General features: G+C 41.3%; 1 protein-coding gene across 5 annotated transcripts in view; it reads left to right on the top strand.

Moving 5' to 3' along the window:
• The window catches only part of LOC123757088 (transcription factor 20), a 219,914-nt gene extending 207,243 nt beyond the window's left edge, over window positions 1-12,671 (top strand). For all 5 annotated transcript variants that reach the window (XM_069323787.1, XM_069323786.1, XM_045740472.2 and 2 more), the window contains one exon: window positions 12,449-12,671. In XM_069323787.1, the coding sequence (XP_069179888.1) occupies window positions 12,449-12,460 (12 nt within the window). In that variant the 3' untranslated portion in view covers window positions 12,461-12,671. The remainder of the gene's footprint in view (window positions 1-12,448) is intronic.
• The last annotated feature ends 5,989 nt before the right edge of the window (window positions 12,672-18,660 follow it).

The raw sequence follows: 18,660 nt of genomic DNA, 5'->3' as shown, positions 1-18,660 counted from the left end.
ATGGACCAACTTCATACCATGAACAGAAAAGAAAGAAAAATCACAATTTCAAATTAGGTTTAAAAATATTAAAATGTCACCAATTTTTATTTTATTCATAATAGTCTCAGAATGGCATGTAATGTTCATGTTCATCATTGAAAAATATTGTTTGAGAGTATAGTTTACTTTAAAAAAATTATTCAATGCAGCCATCTAAATATGTGCATAATTTAGATGCCAAAAATTTATAACTCCAAAATGTATGGGTTTATGACTAAACAACAGTGACGACACGTTAGAACTAAGCACTTTGCATATAATATGTAAAAATGGCGAGGCTCGGTCAGAAACTAAATTTTTGAGAATGTCTCGGTTGAAATTCCTTTTTTTAGTTGAGAGATAATTAAAGTTAAAGTTATCGACTATGAATATAGTAGTTCTAATTAATTATTTTTTGTATGTTTTAACACTATCACGCTCGGCATGCGTGCCGCCAACTTAGGGGTCACGCCCCCGGCGTGTGGGCAAGTGCGAGGCGACACTGAAATGTGTGTACTCGTTTCAGTTTTCTCACCTTAATTCTCATGCTACGTCATTTGTTTTGGTATCATTGTGTTCGTAATAGAATTCCCTACAGTTGTATATGCATATAATGTCCAAAAGCCTGACGTGACTCCCAACAGCAAAGCCTAAAGTTGGCAAAAGTTACCCGTGAGCACACAAAATCGGTAAAATGTGTGTACTCGTTTCATTTTCTCACCTTAATTCGCGTGCTATGTCGTTCGTTTTGGTATCATTGTGTTCACAATTAAATTCCCTGCAGGTGTATATGCATATAATGTACAAAAGCCCAGCGTGCCTTCCAGCAGCAAACCCTAAAGTTACCCGTGAACGAGCACCAATTGGCACACCGCAACCTAATGTGTATACTCGTTCAATTTGATAACATCAATTTTCGTGTTACGTCTTTCATTTTGGTATCAAATTGTTCGCAATAAAAAGGTGCGTATTTTAAAACTAGTCCCATAATAATAGAGCAATAACTGGAATTTTAACAAATATTTTAATTTTGGAAGCTCATCATCACAAAATTATTTATATCTTTCCAGTATTCTGACATAAATGTTTGTATTACATCTTTCATTTGGTATCAAATCGTTCACAATGTAAAGGCGGACATTTTAAAACTAGTCCCAAAATAATAGCACAATAAATAAAATTTTAACAAATATTTTAAAATTTTTACCAAAAACGTATTTATAATCTTTCAATCATTCTGACATCAAGTTTTGTGTTACATCTTTCATTTTGGTATGAAGGTGTGCGCACTCTAAAGGAGCTTATTTTGAAGCTATCCCGAAGTCGATCGGATAAAAAATGAATTTTATGCAAATAATTTTGTATTGGACGCGAGTGCTGTCCACGGCTAGGACTCGAGAGAAAAAAAAAAGTGGACGTGATCGGTGTCCAAAGTGAGCGATAGTGTTTAACATGTTGACCAATTTTGTTCCAACTTCACATGCTTAGTGCCGGATATGCTTTCTCCAAGTCAACAAAATCCACTTAAAAACTAAGGAGAAAAAAAGTGGTTGTCATCTTTTCATACAAAGGGACATAAGAAATATTGCCATTGGGCAATGTATATATGATATACAGTACAGTATATATAATAAAGTACAGCATAACAACATACTGACTCATTATTATGTGTGAAATCTGGCCCTCTAGGTGGCACCAGCTACACATCCACTTTGTGGACCCTCCTTATTATTGTACTACTTTTCCTCTTTGTGGGTCGGACAGGTGCTTGCGTCTCTTTATCTTTGATTTCCAGTAAATAGAAGGTATTATCATTATTATCAGTACCGGTTGCCGCCCATCTCGCACACATTTATTTTTAAAAATTTGTATAAAATCCATTTCCTAACATATCGGAATGAAAATTTCACGATGCTGATGCCAAATAATGGGAGATTTGTTTAAAAATTTTCCTTATTTCATACTGTATTTGGAAAACTACTCCTCTGTCACCAGGCCCCTTAAGCCTCCCATCTGTATGGCTCCAGGGAGCTAGCGCACAGCGGCATGTCATGTACCTGACACATACTTCTGTATACACATTTTCACCCACAAGACATCGTTCTTTTTTAGCTATTAGTACACACCTCCTAGAGAGCAGCCTTCCCTCCCTCACTTGTTCAAGGCCAGATGCACTAACATTCCTCCTCCACCCATACTGTTTATGGTGTTATTACACTATATACACACATTATATATAAGTATCTACATATTTTGTTCACTATAACTGTACAACTAGGCTGGTATGGCAAGTTCAGACAGCAACAAAGGTCACCACACACAGTCAGCCGACGCTGCATCCCTTCCTCTTCCCACCATATTATTTGTGATGTTATTGCACTATATACTCGTGTTATATGTAAGTATCTACATTTGTATTCACCATAGCGAACCACTTAAGCTGATATGGTGACTCTTGGCAATAACTTGTGGCCACACACAGTCAGCAGACAAAGCTACCTTCCTTATTCCTTCAGCATTACTGTTCCCACCATACTATGCACAGCACTAATTATCATAACAATCCTGCTATTATCAGAATCTTGGTCATTTTTATCACAGTCAGGGGTCTTCTGTAATACTATTATTGCTAAATAATAAAATAATGCCAGTTACATATATATTTTTACATTTTTTAGGCGATGCTATGGGCACAAGCTGGACAGCAGTGCTGTTAGCTCATGCTGAGTGTACCAGCCTTGGTTGCTCACTCAGTACTGAGGCTCTCACATTTGGGAATGTTGCCCACAATTTTTTTTTTAAACAGGGTCTGTTTACAAGGGCCTTGAGGAAGCTGATGTGAACACTATGTAGCCACGGGACTTTTAAATCTTGTGCAGTACTCCAACACATCAATAGCCATGGTGCACAATTCTGCGACAGTTACTCACCACAGCTATTGATGTGTTGCGCAGTTAAAGGGTTAGCAAAGTGTTTACAAACACCAATCTTGTAAACAGTGCTTCTCACCACAACACCTCTGGAACACTCCTATCTTGAGATGATTTCAGGTTTAGCATCCCTGAGGCTCGGTTCTCAGCCAGGCCTCCTTTTTTGTTACACACCCCCAGAAGCAGCCTGTAGCAACTGTTTATCTCCCAGGTACCTATTCACTGCTAGGTAACAGGGGCATCAGAGTGAAAGAAACTTTTTGCCCATTTGTCTCCTCCTTCACCGGAGATCGAACTCGGAACCTCAGGCCTACGAATCCGAAGCGCTGTCCACTCAACTGTCTGGCGCTCCTGAGCTAACGTCAGTTACACATGTCACATTTTATCAATTACACAATCCTGACCCGGAAAAATCTCTCTCGGCAAGTCCCTTATGCTAGCTATGTGTGCTCTGTGTCTAACTCGTAATAAATATGTATTTTATGAAAAGACAAAACAAATTATCGTAGCAAGGTATTATGGGAGTAACACTGCCATAATTCCAGAGAAACTAATGATTGCCAACTCTGTCAACACCCAGGGAGAACCTTCGTTGATCTCTAATGCTAATTATAAGTCCTTGGTGTGTTTTCAAATTGCATTCTTTTTTTCATATATTCAACATCATGACATATGAACATTGACATTTTTTTATGTAATGTACTACTATAATAGGCAATAGTTACAGTATTTATGCTTGTATAATTAGGAATTTATTTAATTATGTAAAGTCAATTTTAAAGGTACAGCCATGTATGAATAAAGTTATAGAAGGATTTGCTAATTAAAATTAATTTATTAATTGAAATACAGTACAATGTAAAATTAAATATTTCTAGCCAAGTTGTTTATAATATAATTTATGGCTTTAAATTTTCTAGACTTGCCTAACCAGTGACCATTCAGTTGGATCCAGTTTTTATCAACGTTGCACAAGAAATAAAGTTAATTCAATATTTTGTGCAACTTCATGCAGTGTTCTGTGTCTATCTCTGATCTTCTTAAAACTACTTAACATGCAATGTGCCTCCGGGATCTTATATTTTTAGCATATGATTCAAAACTCCAGCTGCTACATGGGGTTCACATCAGCTTCCTCAGGGCTCTTGTAAACAGACGCCATCTTTAAAAAAAATAGTGGGCCACATTCCCGGGTGTGAGAGCCTCAGTACTTTGCTCACCATACTAGCTTAGTGGTTCGCTATTGTGAATACACATGTACATGGGTATATACAATGTGTGTGTGTACCTATGTTCATATGTGCGTAGTATTGTGGGAGGAGGAATTTCCTAGTAAGGAAAGGAGGGAATCGAAGTAGCCTCATCGTGTGTGGCAGCCACTCTTGTTTTGCTCACTATAGTGGTTCTATGGTCTTAGTGGTTTGCTATGGTGAACACATGTGTACATGGGTATATACAGTGTGTGTATATAGTGTAATAACAGCAACAGGAGTATGTTGGGAGGAGCTATTTTGGTGAGGGAGGTGACGTCGTAATCGTAGCGTCTGCTGACTGCTGTCTGATTTCTCATGCAGTGTATGGTGGCTACTGTGCTGACACAATACTGGCTTTCTTGCATAGTTCTGGTGAATAAAACATGTAGATAGGTATACATAACATGTGTAAATAGTGTAATAAAAACAATAGTAGTATGGTGGGGCGCCTGCCAGCTGGGTGGACAGCGCTTCGGATTCGTAGTCCTGAGGTTCTGGGTTCAATCCCGGTGGAGGCAGAGACAAATGGGCAAAATGTATCTTTCACCCTGATGCCCCTGTTACCTAGCAGTAAATAGGTACCTGGGAGTTAGACAACTGCTGCAGGCTGCTTGCTGTGGGGTGTGTAACAAAAAGGAAGTCTGGTTGAGGACCGGGCCGCGGGAACGCTAAGCCCCCAAATCATCTCAAGATAACCTCAAGAAGGAGCAATGTTGGTGAGTAAGATGTTAGTGAGGGAGGACTGACTGGATGTGGCAGCTCACACTCGCGGAGTTCTGAGTGTGTTTATGGTGTGTGTGTATACAGTGTCTGATAGAATACTGATAGTATATATACATAATTTAGCATGATACATTGGAAATATGTGAAGGATATGTGTACACATGTGTCATGCACGTAACACAGTGTCTTTGGGGAGTACGGATGTTCTACTGTCATAATATAGTGTACGTGTTCATTATACATAGGATTGGCACGAAAAAACAAATAAAATGTATTTGGATCTGTGCACAAAATAGGAACAAAAATATATTCATGGCAACTCGCGCATCTTGACCCGGGCAACCAGGGATTGATGACATCACGCGCGAATTTACGGACCCCATAGCAGCTAAAGTAAGTACAATTTCAACTTTTTGTTAACATATCCATACTCAGGGAAGGGATTTTGACACTTTTAAAAAACAAAGAATTTTTTCCAGATAATTTATTTCCTGCGCATTGGGGGGGGGGGGGGTGCTGTATTTGGAAGCAGAGCAACCCAGTGGTTAAATGAACAAATCCACAAGGGCCGTGATGAGGGTTCGAACCTATGCATAGGGTGTTCCCAGACGCACCTTAGTCAACTGTACCACGACATGGTAAAAGAATTACAACCTGGAGTGCTATTGCCCTCACTAGGATCCCAAAGCTTCTCCTGAAACGCAATCAGTTTTTCACACAATTCCCAGGTGCATGGTGGAATTGTGTGAAACCCCGATTGGGTTTTGGAGAAGCTTTGGGATCCTAGTGAGAGCAGTAGCACTCAAAGTTGTAATACTTTTACCATGTCGTGGCACAGTTGACTAAGGCGTGCCTAAGAACATCCCGTACGTAGGTTCGAACCCTCACACCGGCCCTTGTGGATTTGTTCATTTGATATATCACGCTATTGTGATTTGTGTGTGCATCTCCCTTTCTTATCTGTATGGATGATACAGATGAGTAAAGATATTTAAATTAGGTCATATATCTCAGGGGGAAGCTGAGATAGCTTCCCCATACTAAGGAGAAAATACACTTACTTCCCCTTACTGAGGAGAAAATACACTTACTTCCCCTTACTGAGGAGAAAATACACTTACTTCCCCTTACTGAGGAGAAAATACACTTACTTCCCCTTACTGAGGAGAAAATACACTTACTTCCCCTTACTGAGGAGAAAATATCCGCATAGTCAGCAAAGCTAGGGAGACAACTGCAGTGTTCAAAGAGCACAGTACTGAAACAACCAAATGACTTCGTAAACTATTCTTTCAGGAAGTAGATTGAAACCTCCCCTTTATGACTGGTCACAAACAGATGGTAAAACCACTGGAAGCTCCCAGCTTTCATGCCATCTTGATCTCAGTCCTATCGTTGATATCTGTGAATGCTGACCTTCCCGAGTTGTTGGCTTTGGCAGGTCCTTGTTTTTTCCAAGGTGAAGATGGATCATCTTTTGAATTCTGTCCTGTGGGGGGGGGGGGCACTTGCTTAGTGTTTTGTTCCCAATTTTGGCATTTTCTTCACAAGTGTGTGTTTCAAGCCTCATCTATTATGTGTACTTGGTCTTTCACCTACAGCTGCATATATGTTAAGGGCAGCCCTTCCCTAAGCTTTTGTTTTGGCATTGCCCCTGCTCTGACAGTGACTTTTCTCGTGGGTTTGAGAGAGCGCTCCAGAGTGGCTATAGTACTACAGTACTGTGTAGGATGCCTCACCCTGGGGTAGTTCATAGGTCTTTTGACTCCTTTGTGAGGTAATGTAATTGGGGGGAATTTGAGGTTCATTGTTGGGTGCTCTGAGGTTTACATGCTTATATGGCACACAGCTGGATGCCCTTTGTAGCGGTGTTTATCCTGTATGTATTTTGTGTTCAGCGTCAGTTCTTTCATCTAATATTCCCAGTGCCTGGGTATTTAGTTGGTCTTCACCTTTTGGTCCTGGTAAGATCCATGGGGCTTTGGTGTGGCTAGTTATAATTAGACCCATCAAGCTTGCACTCATTACTTAAAAATTTGAGGGTTATCCATCAGTTCATTTACAACTCAATGGCCATTTTACTGTTTCTCTCTCTTTATCTCTAATGCTTGTTGGGTGGGTATTACTCTAACCCATGGCTTGTGATGTTTGGGTTTTCATTTCAGACTTACAGGGCTTGGGGGGGGTGGCCAGGAAGGGTCTCTTGGTGCCCTTCAACCCTTCCTGTTCTCCATTTCCATTTACAGAGGTTTTTCTTCTCCTCTGTTCAAGTTAGAGCAGGATACATCGGCTGCTGCTCTGTCTCCCTCCCTCAGGTGCACTTCTGTGTTCTGTTATACTTTGACCATTGACCCCTCTTGTGGAGCCCTGTTCCCTTTCACCACCTTTCCCTTTCTGTACGATTGTCTCACTTGCAAGGTTCTCTCTCTCTCTCTCTCTCGGTTTGTGTTACCAATATTTCTCATGTCGTTCCATCCTTGCCTCCACGGAGGGTCTCCCCTTCCTAAGTTTTGTAAAATCTTTATCCCATGCAACTAAAGCCTTTACCCTTCCTACAGTTCTGAAACGCATTTTCCTTGCTCACTTTTCTTCACACTCAGGCTCCATTTCCGTCTTCACAGATGGGTCAAGTCTGCCGACGGTGTAGGTTACTCTGTTGTATTTCCTGACTACACCTATATGTGTTGCCTGCCCCCAGAGACTAGCATCTTCATGGCAGAACTTTATGCAATTATGTATGCACTTATTCAACTGCTTTCTCACTGTCAGTCTTCCTTTGTTGTTGAAGTTGACTCTCGCAGTGCCCTCATGGCTCGGGAGTCCTTTATTTCAGTCTATCATGGGGTAGTCAAAATTTAACATAGGCTCTTTCTTATCTCCAGCAGATTTAAGATAGTGAAGTTTTGCTGGGTTCCCAGTCATATTAGTGTTTTCTTAAATGAGCGTGCGGATGCTGCTGCCAAGGTGACTATCCGCACTTGTCCCATTTCAGCAAAGGTGTTCCATATTTTGACTTCTACCCAGTTATTCATGCCTCAATCTGTGCCCATTGGTATGATTATTGGCCTTCTGTTACTAGTAACAAAGTGCATGCTCTTAAGGGTAGAGTGTGTCCCCATGGCCTTCCTCCTACCACCATAACCAGCGGTGGGAAACGGCTCTGGCGAGGTTATGAATTGGCCGTGCACATTTAACTCGCAGGCACTTAATGGAGTGCGGTCCTTGCTCCTTATTGTTCAAACTGCACTGCTTGGGAGCTGCTTGTTTGCTCTAGTTCTCCCAAAGGATGTGGACAGGTGGCAGCCTTCACTGGAGGGTCAACACGGTTTGTGTTCATTTGGCGACCATTTTGCACTTATGAGCAGTTCAGCTGCTCACTAACCAGATTCCTCTTCCAAGGCTTGTTTAGCCCAAGTTATACACAGTGACATTAAGTCTGGCCTGCCTGTGCTCTATCCTCAGCCCTGTGATGTTCATAAATATGCAACTTTGTTCACTGTGTTTTCTGACATGTCATGGACTGATATTCAGGCTCAGGGGTCTTGGAGTGTAACAGGGTCCTGGTGGTTCATTACCTGGTCACTGTTGCTCATGTTTGGGAGGGCTTATGTTGCTCTCAGTCGGGTTTCCTGTCCTGGCATATTTTAAGTGTGTCATTTTTGCTCTCGACCTCCCTGGTAGTATATCCTATGTTTTCTTCGACTCTGTGGTTAGGTGTGTTGTTAGTTAACTTCAGGGGGCCACCATTCGGCCCTCTCAAAAAAAAGTATTGAATGTAATGAAATGGATCTTTCTGGTGGGGCCTCGGTGGCGCCCTGATTCCCCTTCCCCCAGGTACATCACTTCGTGGTCTTTCAGCTCCTTGACTAAGATCGAGATGGCATTTCAGCCTTAGTCATCTAGTCAAGATGACTAAGAATTTGGGATGGGATGGGGGGAAAGGAATGGTGCCCAAATACTTGGGTTGGACGGTAGAGCGACAGGTCTTGCCTCATGCTGGTCGGCATTCGATCTCCGACTGTCCAAGTAGATGGACACCATTCCTTCTCCCCGTTCCGTCCCAAATCCTTATCCTGATCCCTTCCAAGTGCTATATAGCTGTAATGGCTTGGCACTTTCCCCTGATAGTTTGCTCCCTCTGTACTAAGGTCAAGATGGCATGGATGCTGGGAGCTGCCAGTGGTGTTGCCACCTGTTGGTGGCCAGCCATAAATAAGGGGGTTCAGTCTAGTTTGAGTGAATAGTTTGTAGAATCATTTGGCTGTTGTAGTTACAGTATTTGCTTTCTTTGAACCTTGTAATTGTCTGGTTTGTATTGCTGCATTGACACTCTAGATATCTGTTTGGTGAGGGTGATGGTAACAATTTCGTTCCCTATACCTCTGTGGACGGGGGAGCAGATTCTAGCTCTAGTCTGTGGTAAGCCATACAGGACTTGAGGCAGTTGTGACTTGGCAAGGGGGCGGGGAAGAGTTATTTCAGCAAGATAGCTTCGAGGAGTCACCGCGGCCCCACCAGAAACAGGCAGTTTATTACATTAAACACTTTATTTTTATTTGTATAAGAGTTATTTTAATTTTCAAGTTAGGTTTTTACTTCAGCTATCCTCGAACCTATTTGAAAATTTTCTTTATTGGATTTTCTTTTCTGGAGAAGCCCCATCAGCTACCTGAAGTGTAAGGGAGCCTCTGGGGCTTTGCCCAGAAAATGGTGTTTCATTACATTCAATGCTTTTTTTTCCACTAACATTAAAAAAAAATTAAGTGAGCCCACTGTAGATTTTATTTTTAATATTCAGAGTATGATATTGGCAACTATTTTGTATACTCTACTATATTTCTGAAGGATAGCATCATTTTTATTCCTAAGAGAGACATTAACTAGTCTAGAACCATGACAAGACAAAAGTGACCGCTACTGGCTTGGGACACACCATAGTAAATATTGTAATATATTGTTAAGCTGGCCTGAATTTTTTCCTTTAACTGAAGTCTCGTATAAATTTCTTGGAAGCGGGGTACAGGGAGGTGTCTATGCATAACATAGCACCAATATTGCTTGTAACTTTAACACTTCTACCTTCATTTACATAATGATGAACCACTCTTAGAAGAGTGCAGAAATAGTTGTAATGCAGTAGAAATTCTTTTTAAACCTCTCATGTTTTTGGATGACTTGTGTTGTGAAAGTACGTGCCTTGAATGTATAAGCTATTGTTAAAAACTCTTCTTCCTAACTATTATTCTATGCATTTGGTATACATATATTACATGCATAATATATGTATTATTTGTACAGTTTGTAAATTGGTTCACAGGGTTTTATTGTAGCACAAATATTTTCGTAGACACCAAGTTGTCTTTTATCAGCCAGTGTGTAATGAACAGTTAACCAGATAATGGAAGTTATCAATGTGGGTGTAAGCATTTTGTTTCAGGCAATAAGTTATAGTTACTTGTATAATAAGAGTCTTGTATAATAAGAAAATTAAGTGATTCACAGCAACACAAGTCAAAGTTCAAATTAGTATTACCAATTTCTAATTCTTCCTTGTTGCTTTTTTAGTACAGGTAGTTGTAAATATTACTTTGATAATAAGAGTGTTTTGAAGGAACATAATTCACTGTTTGTGAATGCAGTAATTTTTTTTATTAAGGTATGTTGCCATAATCATTACAGTGTTTTTCACGTATCAGCATTGCAAGATTTGTTTGTTACAAATTCATTAATGACTGCAAATATTGCAGAGTACAAAGTTATGCATTGCCCAATTTGACAATTCAGGAAAGCTTTGCTTGTTGCCATTTGAAACAAATGATCAGTATGAACCAGCATAAATGATGAAACATTAAAAAGAAAAAAATGTTGTCAAAGTTAAATAAAATATGTACAGTATAAATATATATTTCTATATCTCCAGCACTGGTTGTGGAATGACTTGGAATGTATTTAATCAATATTAATAACTTTTCTTTCCAGATTTGTATCATTTTGATAACTTCCATAACACAGCATAGTGTGAATGCTGTACAAGGGGGGGGGGGGCATTGTTCAGATGCTATAGCACATAATGTGACAATTATTTTTAGTGTTCAAATAATGTATACTGTTACAGTAAATGGGTTCAGAAGGCATGATTTTACCCTTTATAATTTTTAGTTTTGCAATGCTCGTTTAAAATTAATTTCTTACGTTTGCATGGAACACACTGAACTTACAATGCAGGACCAATACAATTTAAAACTTTTCAAATTATTGCACTTATTCAACCCAGATGCAAAGTCAATGAAGTAAGAGTTTACCAGTGGCTTGTTTTGCATTCCACCTTATGTTCAGCATTATAAAAGTGACAATGATACATTGCTTTAACCAGTTGGGAACACTTGTCTTTAAATTCATCATAATGTGAACGTGCTTGTGTTGGGGATATCTTGGTGGAAGAGTTGTGCTCGTGGGCTCTGGCCCACCACCGGGGGGTGGTGGGGGGGGGGGAAGGGGGGTCACAACTCTGAGAAAGCCGCATCTGAACAACCACACTCCAAATTTGTTTTTTTCTCTGTGTATCATCTGGCTCATTTGTTGCTAATTGTTTAATTGTTTATTTGGTTAAACTGAACAAGTCATCCTGCTGCAGATTGAAACTATTAATTGGTGGATAATTTATATAGTTGAAGTTTTAGGCATGACAGATCATATTTTTTTTGTATTGGCTCTCTTATTCTTTATTATTTTAAATAATTATATCCAGGCATCATGGGCAGTCTTCCAAAAGTTATTAAAGAGAAAGCAATTTTTTATGCAATGACTAATAACAAATCCAATTTCTTTTAAGACAAATATTTTGCAAGACATACATGCTTGGTAACAATTCTTTAGTTATGGAGCAGATAAAGATTTATTTGATAGGCAACACTGATGTATATTTGATTATGGGTGAATGGACTACCGTTAATGGACACCTGCCAAGAGCAGGTTGGTAGTCGTAACACACACTGCCACCTGAAGACTGTAGGGTGTAAGGAATGTTAATGCTGGGTTATAACACACACACTTCTCAACAACATTCCCAGGCCTCGTACAGCATGAAACTTTTAACTACTAATTTGCTCCACAAAATGTTCATTGTCACTTTGTGTAAAGGGATATTTGAATACTGAAATTTTGACTGTTATATAAATTTAAAATTGTTTACTTTTGTTTAAATACAAGTACTCTCCCTATAATAATTGTACAAGGGTTAATACTATATTGGATTTTATAGCATTGGAAACTTAAGTTTCATATTGTTTAGAATCGTGAAACTTTTTTTTTAATAGTTTACCCATCTCAGAAGGGTTGCATTTTGTCTTAGAACAAGGGAACTATTATAACTTTGAAGTGATATAATATAAAAGTAGGCATCTGTTGCCTGAATTGTTGAGATGTATTATGCAATGCTCGGAGCGGTTCCCCCCTCCACATGTAAACTATTACGAGGTGGTGTCAAGGTTGTATAATACCTCTTATCTTTCTTATTTTCAGAAGCCGACTTAATAGAGGAGAGGGGCCTCGTGTAGGCTTAGTTTTACTGTCAAGATACAAAACATTTATAAATCTCATTTTATTTTCAATTGTAATATATTGTACAGATATTGTTTTGTATTTTTGTCCAGTATACAGTAATATGTATGTTTTATGCAAAAGACCAACCGTTGCAAAATTTTATGAGTCGTAAATGTCATTATTAAAAAATCTCTTGGAAAAACTACATAGTTTATTTACCCAACTAATGTGAAGAAGTAATATATGTTTACACTGTGAAAGTAAGTAATTATCAAAAGAAAGCACCAAGTCGGGGAGGCTATGTAGCACCGTCAAAAGTGCAGGATATTCAAAAGGTGCTAAATATCACTAAGGATGCCAATAGGAGAACAAAAGCGCATAAGGCGAACAACAAAGATATGCACGACCGTAAGAGGGACAATACAATTCGGACAATGAGGAGCAGGGTGGTGCTTCATTAAGTGTCCGTGAGTTAAGCGGGTATCGGTAATACTTAACCTCACTAGAGCTGTTTCCCACCACCGGTTGGTGGTAGGAGGAAGGGGGGGACACTACCCTTAAGACCACACAGCTTGTTACCCGTAACAGAAGACCAATGAGCCTGCCAACGGGCAAGGATTCAGGAATGACTAACTGGGTAGAAGTCAGAATAAGGAATACCTTTACTGGAGACAGGACAGGCACAGATAGTTTTGTTAACGACAGCGTCCAACAGCCAAAGTTGAATTCCGACGATCACAGGATAGACAGGATTAAAGGACTCTAGAGCCATGAGTGCACTGCGAGAGTCAACTATAACAACAAAGGAAGAATTACGGCAAGAAAGCAGTTGACAAAGAGCAAACAAAATTACATAAAGTTCAGCCATGAAGACTCTTGTCTCTGGAGGGAGGCTACACACATAGGTGCAGTCAAGAAACACAACGGAGTAGCCTACACTGCTGGAAGACTTTGACCCATCTGTGTAGACAGAGATGGAGCGGGAGTGTGAGGAAAAAGTATTTCACCATAGGAGGGGTAAAAGCCTTAGTCATGTAGGTCAAGGTTCTACAAAACGTAAGAAGAGGGACCCTCCATGGGGGCAAGGACGGAATGACACGAGAAGAAACATTGGGAACACGAACCGAGGGAGAACCTTGCAAGCGAGACATCCGTACAGAAAGGAAAAGGCGGTGAAACAGAACAGGGCCTACAGGAGGGGTTAGGTAAGGTTTCCGACCCCAGCACCCCCTGAAATAAGCTTTCCGACCCCAGCACCCACATGTAGTAAGCTTTCCGACCCCAGCACCCCCTGAAATAAGCTTTCCGACCCCAGCACCCACATGTAGTAAGATTTCCGACCCCAGCACCCCCTGAAGTAAGGTTTTCGACCCAGCACCCCCTGAAATAGGCTTTCCGACCCCAGCACCCACATGTAGTATGGTTTTCGACCCCAGCACCCCCTGAAGTAAGGTTTCCGACCCCAGCACCCCCTGAAGTAAGGTTTCCGACCCCAGCACCCCCTGAAGTAAGGTTTCCGACCCCAGCACCCCCCTGAAGTAAGGTTTCCGACCCCAGCACCCCCCTGAAGTAAGGTTTCCGACCCCAGCACCCACATGTAGTAAGGTTTCCGACCCCAGCACCCCCTGAAGTAAGGTTTCCGACCCCAGCACCCACATGTAGTAAGGTTTCCGACCCCAGCACCCCCTGAAGTAAGGTTTCCGACCCCAGCACCCCCTGAAGTAAGGTTTCCGACCCCAGCACCCCCTGAAGTAAGGTTTCCGACCCCAGCACCCTCCTGAAGTAAGGTTTCCGACCCCAGCACCCACATGTAGTAAGGTTTCCGACCCCAGCACCCCCTGAAGTAAGGTTTCCGACCCCAGCACCCACATGTAGTAAGGTTTCCGACCCCAGCACCCCCTGTAGTAAGGTGTCACATCCCAGCACCCCCCTGTAGTAAGGTGTCACATCCCAGCACCCCTGTAGTAAGGTGTCACATCCCAGCACCCCCCTGTAGTAAGGTGTCACATCCCAGCACCCCCTGTAGTAAGGTGTCACATCCCAGCACCCCCTGTAGTAAGGTGTCACATCCCAGCACCCCTGTAGTAAGGTGTCACATCCCAGCACCCCTGTAGTAAGGTGTCACATCCCAGCACCCCCTGTAGTAAGGTGTCACATCCCAGCACCCCTGTAGTAAGGTGTCACATCCCAGCACCCCCCTGTAGTAAGGTGTCACATCCCAGCACCCCCTGTAGTAAGGTGTCACATCCCAGCACCCCTGGAGTAAGGTGTCACACCCCAGCACCCCCTGTACATCTGGTTACACCAGTACCAGGTGTTCTGGACCTCCAACAGGCCTGAAACTCGAAATGTAAATAATGACATGGGAGGTCGTGTATTGCTCCGGGCCACGACTACCTTGCCCTCCACGAGCGCAGTGATTATATGTGTGACATTCATCACTCCATCTGTGTGTATTTGGCATGTGTTACAGTTTGTACGACCTCAAAAACCTGTGAATAAAACAAAGTCTTTCATGAGGTGCTGAAGTCTTTCATGAGGTGTGTTGGTATCGTGGATATGATACCAACATCGGATCATATCCGATGTTGATATCGGATATGATCTGGCAGTCTCCGTGGTGTAGTGGTAAGACACTCGCCTGGCGTTCCGCGAGCGCTATGTCATGGGTTCGTATCCTGGCCGGGGAGGATTTACTGGGCGCAATTCCTTAACTGTAGCCTCTGTTTAACGCAACAGTAAAATGTGTACTTGGATGAAAAAACGATTCTTCGCGGCAGGGGATCGTATTCCAGGGACCATAGGATTAAGGACTTGCCCGAAACGCTACGCGTACTAGTGGTTGTACAAGAATGTAACAACTCTTGTATATATCTAAAAAAAAAAAAAAAAAAAAAAAAAAATATACCAGACGTCACCCTATCCCCACTGGATTTTGAAGAAGCCATAGACAGTATGCCTATGCACTCTGCACCAGGCTCCTGACTCTTGGAACTCTATATTCATCAAGAACTGTAAAAAAAAAACACTATCACAGGCCGTTCACATTCTTTGGAGACAAAGCCTAGATACTGGCATTATCCCTGACATATTAAAAACAGCAGAGATAGCACCACTCCACAAAGGAGGAAATAAGGTAGAGGCAAAAAAATACAGACCGATAGCACTAACATCGCACATCATAAAAATTTTTGAGAGTGTGCTAAGAAGTAAGATCACAAAATACATGGAATCACAGCATCTCCATAACCCCGGACAACATGGTTTCAGAACAGGGCGCTCTTGCCTGTCGCAGTTGCTGGACCACTATGATATGGCATTAGATGCTATGGAAGACAAACAAAATGCTGATGTAATTTACACAGATTTCGCAAAAGCGTTTGACAAATGTGACCATGGTGTTATTGCACATAAAATGCGTTCAAAAGGAATTACCGGAAAAATAGGCAGATGGATCTATAATTTCCTGACTAACAGAACCCAATGTGTAATAGTCATTAAAATAAAATCCGGACCATCAACGGTAAAGAGCTCAGTGCCCCTAGGGTACTGTGCTTGCTCCAGTACTTTTTCTCATCCTCATATCGGACATTGACAAGGACACAATCTATAGTACTGTATCAACCTTTGCAGATAACGCTAGGATTTTTATGAGAGTAGACAACATAGAGGACACGGCAAACCTCTAATCAGATGTAAATCAGGTCTTTCAATGGGCTACAGAAAATAACATGATGTTTAACGAAGATAAGTTTCAGCTCATGTGATACGGAAAAAATGAAAATATAAAAACGGAAACCACGTACAAAACTCAGTCAAATCCTAACATAGAACGGAAAAGCAATGTAAAGGATCTGGGTGTACGCATATCGGAAGACCTTAGATTTAAAGAACACAATAAAGTAGCCCTCACAACTGCAAGAAAAATGACAGGTTCGATAAAAGAACCTTTCACACTAAAGATGCTATACCGAATGACAGGTTCGATAAAAGAACCTTTCACACTAAAGATGCTATACCGATGATGATACTTTTCAAGACGCTAGTGCTCTCTAGAGTGGAGTACTGCTGCACAATGACAGCCCCTTTCAAAGCTGGAGAAATTGCTGACCTGGAGAGCGTGCAGAGATCCTTTATTGCTAGAATCCACTCAGTAAAACATCTAAATTATTGAGACCGACTAAAGAGCCTAAACCTGTATTCTCTTGAGCGTAGGCGGGAGAGATACATAATAATTTACACATGGAAAATAGTAGAGGGGCTGGTGTAACAAACTAGGTTTGTTGTAAGAAGTTGTGTATTATAGATTCATTATTTGGTCCATGGGGTCTTGAAAGTGGAGTGAGAGGGTAGTCTACCTCACATTGGAAGTGAGAAGGTCCTCCCTCGGGGATTAGGACAGCCGAGTATATACAGGGTTGCCAGCTCTTCTTGGTTTTATAGTATCACTTTGAGTCATTCAAGTATTAAAGTAACTGTAATTAATAACTCCCTGTTGTCAAGCATGTTGATTAATTTAACGTCAGTTATGAGTGTAGAATCAAATCCCCTTCTTAATCCGAGAAGAGATGACCGGGTCGCACTGGCAACACCGGGAGGACAGGTCATCTTGTGGCTGGTGGCCGCACCTCCACCCTTCTCCCTCATGTTACTTCAGTAATTTACAGGAATTCAGGCTTTCATTTAATATTGTATTCAGTAATACTGAGATTATGTTTAATAACCAGCCTGGTTAAATATGAATGTAAAGGGTGAGATCTGGGTCGTATACCGTCAAAGAGAGTGACGTCATGTAGCTCTGAGGGTACTACTTCGCCGGGCGACGTACCTGACCAACCAGGGGGTCAAGGTTAAGCGCCCGACGTCACCACAATCTTCCATATTTACTAATTCATATTGTATAAATTAAAGTCCACTAGAGAATATTATAATTGATATAGCTTTTGCTAATATGACTAATGTAATTACCACCAGTTAAATGATAATTCAACCATCTGGGGTTTGCCAGTAATTAGGATTAGTTTGTTCAATTCACCCTACTTTGTAATTGATAACTAGGCGGAGGAATACTGGGAGCTCTCTCGGCTTGAGAGAGAAAGAAAAATAGTTAGTGTAGTCTGAACATCCAGTGGAGACAAGACCTCTTCCCCAAAGCCGGCAAACATCGAGCCAGACCGTGGTATTAAGGTATCTGTTTTGCTTGAGTTTGGTATACTATAGGAATCCACTTTTATTGCTAGAAAATTTTCCGTGCCTCCGTTAAATAGGGCTATAGTCAGGGAATTTGTTAAAGATTACTTGGATGATGCTACATTTTGATTTAATAAATAATTATAAAATTTATTTGGTTTAGTGGCATTTTCCTTTCGGTTTTATTTTTTACATTATTTTTTAATGCAAGTCAAATGTCTACACCTAGTCTCCACATGCAAACCAACAAGCATTTTCTAAATTAAAAAAAAGATGATCCCTTTTCTCGTAAGTTCCACATTAACGTAAAGCTTATCCCTCCTTTTCATTTCATTGGGGATAGAATTTCACGGGACGCTTAATTGATGGTATCCTGCTTCCCATCAATTGAGAGATTTGCTCAGGCGTAGCAGGTGGTGGCGGCGAGTATTCAGAGTTGCAGTTTAATTTAGAGGATACAGTGTCTGAGGTCGTGATATCCAAATGGTCAAACGTTTGGGTCGAGAGCTTGTACTGTAGGTTACTCGGCAGAACTCTGGTCTCTGTATATATTTTCTTTAACTTTTTTCAGTAACGACCAACTTTAAATCAATAGTGAGGTTAAAGGTTGGCACCCGTTACAATGGTGCACAGCGGTGGTTTCACCAATTTTGTTGTTAGAAATTGTTGAAAGCTCATGCGTCTAGCCATTAGGTCACGTGTGTAGGTGTTAGGGAGGTCAGCCGTGGGCCCACGAACCAGGGTTAGCAGTTCGCCCCACAACACTGCGATTGAGTGGGGTTGGCGAATTTTGGGGTCGTGAGGGGCTGATAGTATTAAGAATTAGGTGGTTAAGTTAGGCTGTTAAGGTTTTATTTAGTAAGGAGACCGCTTTGAATTGATTGGACTGGGTACCTTACTCGACCCATTGCAATTGGTTCAGAGGTGTTGGGAGCCGCCATACACTCAACAGCAGTTCCTTGTGGGCTGTCTGGGCGGATTTATCTGTGGGACGCCAGGGG

Source organism: Procambarus clarkii, chromosome 13, assembly GCF_040958095.1.
Source record: "Procambarus clarkii isolate CNS0578487 chromosome 13, FALCON_Pclarkii_2.0, whole genome shotgun sequence".
NCBI classification, from domain to species: Eukaryota; Metazoa; Arthropoda; class Malacostraca; order Decapoda; family Cambaridae; genus Procambarus; species Procambarus clarkii.
Note: the sequence above shows the minus strand (reverse complement) of the source record. Positions and strands in the feature narration are given on the sequence as shown.